At 38.5% G+C, this 9,993-nt stretch overlaps 1 protein-coding gene across 1 annotated transcript; it reads right to left on the bottom strand.

Annotated features, from left to right (window-relative positions):
• Window positions 1-4,767: 4,767 nt before the first annotated feature.
• Window positions 4,768-8,018, bottom strand: LOC114162054 (uncharacterized). The gene is made up of 2 exons (XM_028045805.1): window positions 7,664-8,018; window positions 4,768-7,270 (listed from the first exon to the last, which is right to left on the bottom strand). The coding sequence occupies exon 2, from the start codon at window positions 6,718-6,720 to the stop codon at window positions 4,768-4,770; it is 1,953 nt and encodes a 650-aa protein (XP_027901606.1). The 5' UTR covers window positions 6,721-7,270; window positions 7,664-8,018.
• Window positions 8,019-9,993: the final 1,975 nt, after the last annotated feature.

The raw sequence follows: 9,993 nt of genomic DNA, 5'->3' as shown, positions 1-9,993 counted from the left end.
TTAACAGCACATAATCTCTAATATAATGAGCCGTTTATACTCACCTAAGAGTTGAATTTCTGGGTTTTTATTTTTTTTAACAAAAGAATGCTTGAAAGTTCTTAAGGTTTTGTTTAGAACATCTTGGCTCAAGATTTATCTGACATTTTTAGCTTTTTCTTTTTGGACACACCACGATTTCTAACAAAGTCTCTTATGTTCTGAAGTGAGCGATTTATTAAAGCAGGATGTTCTGCCTGTTGACACTGTTGAATTTCAACAAAACTTGCCAGCTTCCCAGTGTCAATGTGTTTCTGAAAATGTTTCAACACCGCTGCAATTTCTGTAGGAGACCAGGGCCGTTTTTGATTTCTCTGAGGATGGTCCTTTTCAGGATAATCTGCAAACAAGAGAGACAATTTTACTTTTTAAAATATAAATCATATGTAGGAGTCTGCTATAAAAGTATGCTTGTGATAAAATTTTACATTCCAGTTCTGTTTATTGTGTTCATTGAAGACAACCCTTTGACAATTAGATTTCTCAACGTGCATTTAGTCACCACATGAATCAAATATGTATCCACTAAAATTATTTTTCTCCAATTTTTTTTAATTATTAAATTGATTACCAAGTTGTGATACACTGCATTTATTACACTTAGAAATCATGAAGCTACAGCCCTGGCACCTCAAATATAAACTATCACTCAAAGCTTCATTTTATACTACACTGCAAGCTTTATGACCTGTTGTTATAGAACCAGGTCATGCTTATCATTCATATTCTGTCCTGTCCATTCTGGTTTTAAGCAGTTTATTACTTGATCATAATCAGCAACTAACTTTGTAAAATTGTTTCAGCCATATTTTTAAAAAAATTGCACAGTCCCAACCCCTTCTCTGCATGTTTCTTACTGGGCTTTTTAAAGCTCAGGATAATACTCAATTCTTGTAATATGTTATGATGAGCCTTAAAACAGCATCGCTAAACCGTACCACTAAGTAAAGAACCACCATGAATAGGAAGGCAGTCATACCATTTTGGGGTTCTGAGGGTTTTTCAGTTGGTGGTGCAATAATCTCCGTTCCTTTTCCTACAATACATTAGTAATACTTCAGGCCAACAAAATAAAAGATACAAAATTAACAATCAGTTACTAAATGTCCAATGAAAGGTTAATTGAAATAAGTCATACCAGAAGAGGTCCCAGGTAATTCAAACAGGAGACTGAAGTTTTCTGCATCCTGTCAAATTAGAGATACAAAACAAGTTGTCTGCTATATTAGTCTTATCTGCACAGAAACATAACCTTTAGTCAAAATTAAAGATCATTATTATATTGTGCAATGATTACTATGTTAAGTTATTGAAACTAAATTATTAACCGTGAGGTGGGGGGAGGGTTGTTAAGGTAGTTTATCTTCTACTGTGCCTGAAGGTTTCTCAGCAGATGGCATAGAGGATGTTCTCCCTAGAATATAGCATAAACACTTCAACAATGCTGTCAAGGAGGGTAAAGAAAAACCTTAAGAAATGGCAAAATCTTCTAGCAATGAGTAATCAAAATTTAAAGGAAAACAAGGTACCTTGTGATGTCTCTTCTCCTAAACCATCTGTAATTGGATAAGTAAACAGAACACACCTGAATGTCTAATTTTAAAAACATGTAATATTACATCAGGCATGATGATTGATATTCATACCACCAGAAGATTCATTAGATTCTTGATTTGTAGAGCATTGAGTATCATTTACAAGTGAGGATGGGTCACAATCAACCTGACTTTTTCCCCTTTCAGTGTCAGTCAGTTGCAACTCATCTAAAAAAGAAAAATTAAAACCAGTTCAGTAGGGCTGGGTATTGTTAGGAACCTCACGATTCGATTCGATTTGATTTCGATTATTGCTGTTGCGATTCGATTTGATATTGATTTAAAGTTGTGAAGACACAAATGATTTAAGATAATGTTGACATTTTTAAAATATTTATTTTCATACAAACTTCTGTAACATCACATTTCTGAGCAAAGAAACAAACTTCTTTCTGCAATGTGCTTAAAGTAGAAAACTGTTCTTAATAAACAATAAAAAATAAAGTGCATGTAACATAAAATTAGGCATAGCTTATCTCTTGAAAGTCTAATATAAATAAAAATGCATTTCAATAACATCTGTGCATATTAGTGCAGATTTAAACACAAATCATAGGGTTGTATTCAACTGAATTGCACTGAAAAAGTTTAGTGCTTGTAAACATTCTTAGCCTTTGAACATGTAGTGATTAACCTCTAATTTTTGAACATATCTTGAACTGAACTATAGTACTGTAGCCAGAAATAAAGAATTGTACTGCAACAGTACAGTTCTTTATTTCTGGTTACAGACTAAGTGGGCACGTGGAGATTCTTGTTCAGAAAAAGCAGCTGATCCACATGCTCAGGCTTCAATGCACTTCTCTGGGCTGTGACTATGTCACCTGCTGTGGAAAAGATCCTTTCAGCAGGTACACTACTGCCTGGGATGCAAAGGTACTTTTTAGCTTGGCATGACAACAAAGTATGACTTCCATGAAGGGGCCTGGTCTGAAGCACATTTGACACCAATTCCCACTCGTTCGATATGAAATGAGAAGTGATGGTTAGTAGGGGTCGGTCGCTCTCGAGGTCCAGCCATCACACGTCAGAGCAACTCTTTCGGCCGACTTTAACGACTCCAAAACGGCTGTCTTCACCTCTGTATACAGTGACGGCACAGCGACTTCTGTCATGCATTTATGTGTTGGTATTGCGTAGCGTGGTTCGAGTATCTTTAGCATATTCTTAAAACCCTTGTTTTCAACGACACTGTACGGTCGTAGGTCCTTGCAAATAAACACGGCTACAGACTTTGTGATTTTTCTGTGCGCGGGCAGAGCTTGGCGGAAGTTTAGAGATGAATGATTTGTCGATTTGTGTCTGTTTGGAGTCAACAGGTTGTGCTTCGGGTTTTTGTAGCGCATGGTATCTGCGTGGTATCTGGTTAAGTGGTTGCGCAGGTTTTTCGTGTTACTGCAGTACTTTAATTCTCTCTGGCACAGCTTACATACCACCTTGCTTTTGTCGACTTCTTGAGTTCCAGATTTATACGGGAAAGCAAAATGAGCCCAAACATCTGACTTAAAAGTTAACGGAGTTAGCTTTCTACAGCTGCTCGCCATGACTGTTGTTATGCGCTCAGGTGCTCAGCACAGTAACCAAACTCGCAGCGCCCCCAACGTGTCAGGAGGTGAATCGATTCTGAGGAGCCCCCTAATCGATTATGAATTTTGCGTGAAATTATTGCGATGCATCGATTCTTCAATTATTTTACCCACCCCTACAGTTCAGTAACAAATAAAAACGCTAATCCAAACAAGTACATAGAATTTTGAAAAGTACCTTCAATTTCAATCTCCTCCAGTGTTTTGCCTTGCAGATTTGCCAAAGTCCCCCTTTCCATTGCCAGAAGCAATTTAGAAATTTTTGCCAGTTGAGTCGTAGCCCCTTGGTAGCCTGTAATAGTCTCTATGAACACGTATATCATGTCCCAGAAAGTCTGCAACTTGGTCCAGTTCGTGATTTTGTAGGTTTAACACTTGGGACAATGTTGCAACATGCTTGCGAAGTTGTGTTGATCTTAAAAGTTCAGGGTTTTGGGCACCACTATCATTTGCATAAACCCTCAGACAGTCTTGTCCTCTGTAAGGGGTTAGACAGTTGGGTCTAGCAAAAAGAAAGGTGTTTTTGTCTGGCGCTCCACACTCCCTTCTTCTGCTAATGAGCTGGATGATGGCTTCAACCATGTCTGGTGATAAAAGCACAGCAACTTTTCGTCCCCTTTTCCCCTTTATTTCTACCCTGCTGAAATGGGCACAAAGTTGTCGTTCAAACTCTGTAAGACCAACTGCAACATCTTTATGCAAGGGAGTGGTGTCCCTCTCTAGAAAGGCAGACAGCTGCATTTTAGAAACCTCTCCACCTCGTCTTCGGTTGAACAAAATGATTTTTGCCAATGTAGTTCTGCACAGTTCCCTATAGGCTTGTGGTGACGGATCACTTTTCAAAGTGTCAGATGCTAAATTTGCAACCTTTTCCAAATGCTGGTGAAGATGCTGAACATCCTCAGTGAAAGGAAGCGTGGAAGGCTTGTTAAAGCGCTTGTCACTCAAGGTTGTTAAAGCTGTGTGAGAGACAAGTTCTGACCACTTTGATAAATAAAGTGTTTTGAAAGCCTGACATGACTTTTTAAGCTCATCATTCCCTGATGGTAAAGCTGTGCAGCATATAAGGTCACTGATCTTGTGCAACGAGTGTCCTAATTTCAGAGCAAGGCTAGGAGTTTTATATGAATGACTGTCTTTATCAAAGCCAGATACTCTCTTGACTGCTTGAACAACTACATGGAAGTTTGAGGGCCTGACAGCATCTTCAATGTTGTATATCGTCACCTTCTTAAAATAATTGCCTCAGTCATTTTTTGCCATTTTTCAGGAAACACAAAAAACTGAACCATTTGTTAAATAAATGATATTTACAAACAATTTTAAATCAAAAAAGTTGTAACAACAGATGTCTTTTGACATACAAACAGCAAGGTCAGTCAAACATGGAACATGACAGAATTAAATGACTTAGGCAAATTTTTGAACATGCCTTTGTGACCTAGGCAATTTTACAGCACAAACTAACAAAACATAATGCTGAGGAGGCATGTGCATTTTTTCCACTTCTCCTTCTTGCTCTTTGCTGGGTTCTTGTGTGATGCCGATTAGTGTGGCAAATTGTCAAAGAAGTGATGACACTCGACAGGCATGATGGGTTTCATTGACTGGAGGTCCTGGAACTTTCTCTCTTTGATTGGCAGAGCACATGGAAACAAACTTATCCATGCCATTGGCCCATTTGGCACCTGCACCCTTTGTGGCAGTTCTTCCCACACAGAGTCTTCTGAAAAGGACAGCTTGAAATGGACCTTGCCTTCACTGCTAAACTGAAGAGCCCGCAAGTCATGCACAGTCGGGTCTCCAACTTTTTTGTCTGGTCTGATGCTGAAGAAGTAAGATCCATTCAGCTTCAGGAACTCATCGTGCTTGAGCACTTTCACATAGTAAGGTGATGGCCTGATTCTTGCAGTCTGGAGTACAACGACATAGTCTCTTGGGGTGAAGATATCTGCAACTATTTTTCGTTCAATAGTACTATGCATACTGTCACACTCCATTTCTGTATGACCTGCAAGAAGGTATTTCTGGGTTATTAGCACCCCATATTTCCTTGCAAGCTCAGAGTATGCATTCGCTACACATGTATTGCGATTCTGATAACCGCAACCGTCGCTCCACACTATGATCTCCTTGAGGTCTGGATGGCCTTTGATCACACCTTCAAAATGATGATACTGAAGATGTGCAAATACCTCGCTACAGAGGTCACCTTCTGATTCGTCCCAAATGTAGCAGTAGCCTTCCTTTGATCTCAAGTTGAAAAGGGTAAAGTTGTGGACCTGCAGTTTTGTTCTGTAATACAGGCTGCTGGCTTGGGTTTTTGGACACAGTAGCACAGCTTGCAAGTCCATTGTACAAACGGACTTGTCTTCATCAGCAGAATCCTTGTCCCTAGATTTCTCTTGCCTCGCTTCATCCTTCTTGGTGACATGTGCGTGGTATGCAGCCTTACTGATATTTCCATGTTTGAATGAAACACAAACATCATACTGATCTTTTCTTGGAATAAATACGGAGTAGTTCTCCTCATGGAACACAGCTGTGAAATATTGGATTCCAACAGCTCTCACTCCAGCAGTTGCAGCTGCCTGTCCATATTCACGATGTAGTTGGGAGATGGTTGTGCCTTGGTAAAGGAACTTCTTGTCTTTGTAGGTAGCTGTGCTTCTGCAGTAGTGTGAGTCAACACTGGGCAGGTCCCTCAACCAGTTCTTAAGGAAATCCTTGACATCAGTTTCAACCTTTGTATGCTTGCCACTTTTGGGTCCAGATTTTGATGGCACCTCTGCTTGTTTTTCAGGGTTGATGGGGTCATCCAGCCATTTTGTAATGGTTCTTTCAGGGAGACCAAGTGTAGAAGAAAAAAGTGCGTTGCACACTTTAACATTTGTTCCATCTTCAAGCTTCAGTTGGTAGGAAAATGATGAATTGCGTCGGGATCCCTCAGTAACTATTTTTTGCTTCATGCTAGTCTTTGTGACCAAAGTGGTGACATATAACCGACGTTCTTCCCAGGTGTTCATTGCCCAAATCTTGTCAAATACCCACTGCCGCTGCTCTTCTGTAAGGACTTGGCAGTCTCGAGTTGAGACTCGCTGACAGAACTTGGAGTTGCAGGGAGGACCCATAGTCTTTGCACTTATTTCTTTGCCACTTTTGCTCTTGTATGACATTCCTTTCAGACGTTTCTGCTTGGATTCATTTTGCTTCCATGTTTTTGGACTGAGGTGTTTATGTCTTTTCTTTTTGCCTGCATCTTTCAATGCAACATCCTCATTCTGCTGTTCTAAAGTTGTTGCCACCATAGATAGGCTGTTTTCATCTTCAGGAGAGGAGGACTCATCACAGGTTGGGGTATAGTTCGGATCTTGAATGACATCACCATCATCGCCATCATCCTTTGATATCGCCTCTTCTTGGTGTGGATGTGTCTGCTTGGCATCTTTAACTTTATCCATGGGAGTAGATGGTGCATCATTATCAACATGCTGCATCATCTCTTTATTGATGGTCTCATTGTCATCCTCAGTAGATGAGGACAGACTGGTGTCATCCCAACATGGGTAGAGTCCTGAATCTTGGAAATAGCATCAGCAGCTGTGTAGAATTTTGGTCTCCTTGAATCATCCACCATCTTGAAAAACTTCTAAAATTGCCTAAGTCAATTTGTCTGGTGACTTAAGGAAAATAAAACTGCCTAAGTCACACTCTTGACATAGGCAATTATACAAAAGGGGTAGAATGGCATGATCTGTTTAATTGAGGATGTTGGCAATTTTACCAGAGGTGGCCAGCATCATGAAGAGATGATTTAGGCAAAAAATCATTTTTGAAAAAAAATGACTTAGGCAATTATTTTAAGAAGGTGATTCCGGAGGATTAGTTTTCCTAAATTTCCTTGAAAATACTAAAGGAGTAATAACCACACAAGGAAAACTCACCTTTACATTTCAGATCATTCCACTTGAGGGCAACAAAAGGTCCCAAGCAATGTGTGCATTTTTCAATGCTTGAAAATGATGAGCGCAGTACAACATGGTTGTATTTCTGGAGAAAAAACATTGCATCATTAAAAAAGTAAGAGTGCAATTCTGATGTAAAAGGGTTTTTAATTTCAGAAACTGAATATTGAGGGATGCATTTCATTTATAAAAGAAGTCACTGAAAGCATTCAGTGATAATTTTGTAGGCAACTTCCAGGCATGTGCAAACACAAACTATGCAGTTCTGGGAATCTTGTTCCCTGACTTTGGTAACATTGTGTAAAAAGCTATGGAAAGCTAGACAAATTGCCAAGAAAAGGTGGAGAAACAAAATTTAAGCAGGCTCCCAAAAACATTACACTACGGCTGGGACTACGTCTACGCTCTCAAAAACCCATGTCCACTAATATACCTGTCAGAAAAATTACAAAGATTTCCAAGTCGGACAGCTGTTCACCTGTGGTTCAAGAGACAAGGATAGTGATCCCATCGGTTCTTCACCTACAGTTTTGTCAGGGTGAGCAGAAACCTGTGGAGAAGACAACAAACGAGTCATTAAGATTCATTTAACATTAACTGCATGATACAGTAACATTGTATATAGAGCTAAGGCAATGATAGGTAAGCCAATTGGCCAAAGAATTTTAAGCAAGGTCCTAGTGATAGAAAACAATATTACTCTTCGGGTTATCTATACACAGTCTTAGGAATGCTGTGCCTTGACAGGAATAACCATTGCTGGGACTGTGTCGAGCAGACACCTTAGGAGTAGACCGCAAACAGACTGTGTACTCTGTTAAATTTTGGTATTTTTTTATGTTATTGACTGTCAAATAGCTTTCAGAAATTCTAGTTATTTACCTTCACTCTCCATGTGGCCATTCAGCGTTTCCATAGTTATAGGTAATTTCTTCCCCTGGATTTATGTCCTTAATTACAAAGAGACAGAGATGAGGTTTTCCATTCACTGTTATTGTCTTCATTTTGCTGTTAGGGATCAAATGGTCGTCATTAACCAGTCTTCCCAAAGACCCATCCTCTCTCGCTGCATCAACACTGAAGGAAGAAGAAAAATCTAAATGGCCAAGGATGACGGGATATAAAACATGTCCGTATAATTCTGGGATGATTACAAGTTTTTAAAAACTAATAATAGAAGGCATTAAATATTTCAACAATTAAAACTTAATTTTTATAATTGCTTTTAGTTATTTTTAAAATTTACATACCACAACTTTTTCTCATTTTGACGAAACTCAAACATGAAGACCTTCATGGCATCACGATAGATTTTTACCCGTCTTTCATACTCTTCGTTGTTTATGACATCGCCTCGATATTCCAATAAGAAAGCTCCTGTCTGAAAGTGGCAGGTACTAAATACTCCTCGACCTGTTACACCACATGAAATGTCATTGTCAGCCCACAGTGACAAAAATCTCATTTAAAAAATACGGCTTGTCAACTTACCCTTAAAAGAGTTTATGTATTGTACATAAAAACCATCTTTGTCCTGACTGGTTTTATTTTTAATCTCTGTGGCCTCATTGTTGTGTGCATCTAGAGAAAAAAAGCCTATGGTGATCAAGAGAAAATAAAAGTAACATATGCTTTAATAATAGACTGAGAAAATCTATGGGTATATTATCATCATCACATTTTAAACAGAACAGCAGCTAAACAACCACAATGACCATTTGCAAAATTAAATTATGATTAAACTAGGAACTCCTGTGCAATTTGTTCATATATTCTTTCTAAGTCAGAGCAGCAAGCAGTAACTTACACTGTTAAGAAGTTATTCCAGTTGTTTACACTGTCTACTGGTATCAGGGCCCACTGCCCGTTAGGTTTTGTTCCACCAAAACCAAATCAAATGATTGTATTACCTCCTCAGTATACCACTGTTTCAGCACAGCAGATGTTACTCACTCAGATCAGCTGTGCCACAATAAGGAAATGCTTAAGACAGTGTTCTCAAACTGCATTCCTCAAGGGCCAAAGTCCTGTAACTTTTAGATGTGCAACTTGTCCTATATTCTTAGATTACATGGTGAAATGTCCTCACTAGCATGTAATCAACCTGTACTGTGCTTATATTGGAGACAGGTATGCTGAAAAAGAGAGATATCTAAAAGTTGCAGGAAAATATACAAGGCAGTGGGTCCTTAGTACCACGGTTGACAATAAGCATAACAAAGATCCTCTTTGATTTAATAAAAAAGGGACTGAATAGGGAACAACTCCACACTATTCGATGTCTGATGTTCCTTCCTGAATAAATGCACTTATTCATTGCTCTTTTTTTTCTGCATTGTGTTCTTATCACAGTCATGGAAATTAACATAGAACTGCACTTCTCTTAACCTCAGTTGCAGCTGATGTTTTATATTTTCATATTTGTTTAACTTAGCCAACAATAACATCTACAAAATATTTAGAAAGCACTAGTTAAGAAGGGAAACATAAAAAAAAACTTAAAATCACACCATGTGAAACTGTTGAATGATCTGGGTATTTAAACTTTCTTATGAAAAAACTTCTGGTAATATTTATTTATTTTTACATTAACTGCACCATAAATTGCAAAAGGGATATGGATTATGAGGTATGCACTGTGAATCACCGTATTCTATAATGAAACTATTCTTGAACATTTATAAAACGAAAATGTAAAACAGTAGACAAGGTTAGCTGCACATGCTAACATCATAGCTGAAGTGAGCAGCCATTAGCCCATGTTGTTGTTTTTGTTTCTAGTTGACATGGAGTCAGTTTTAACACAAA

The sequence above is a fragment of the Xiphophorus couchianus genome, chromosome 18 (genome assembly GCF_001444195.1).
Source record: "Xiphophorus couchianus chromosome 18, X_couchianus-1.0, whole genome shotgun sequence".
Classification (NCBI taxonomy): domain Eukaryota; kingdom Metazoa; phylum Chordata; class Actinopteri; order Cyprinodontiformes; family Poeciliidae; genus Xiphophorus; species Xiphophorus couchianus.
This window is presented reverse-complemented; position numbering and strand designations above follow the sequence as displayed.

What these genes read in the sequence shown, in the direction of transcription:
- LOC114162054 (XM_028045805.1), bottom strand. Translation starts at nt 6,720, where the DNA reads ATGATGCAGCATGTTGATAATGATGCACCATCTACTCCCATGGATAAA.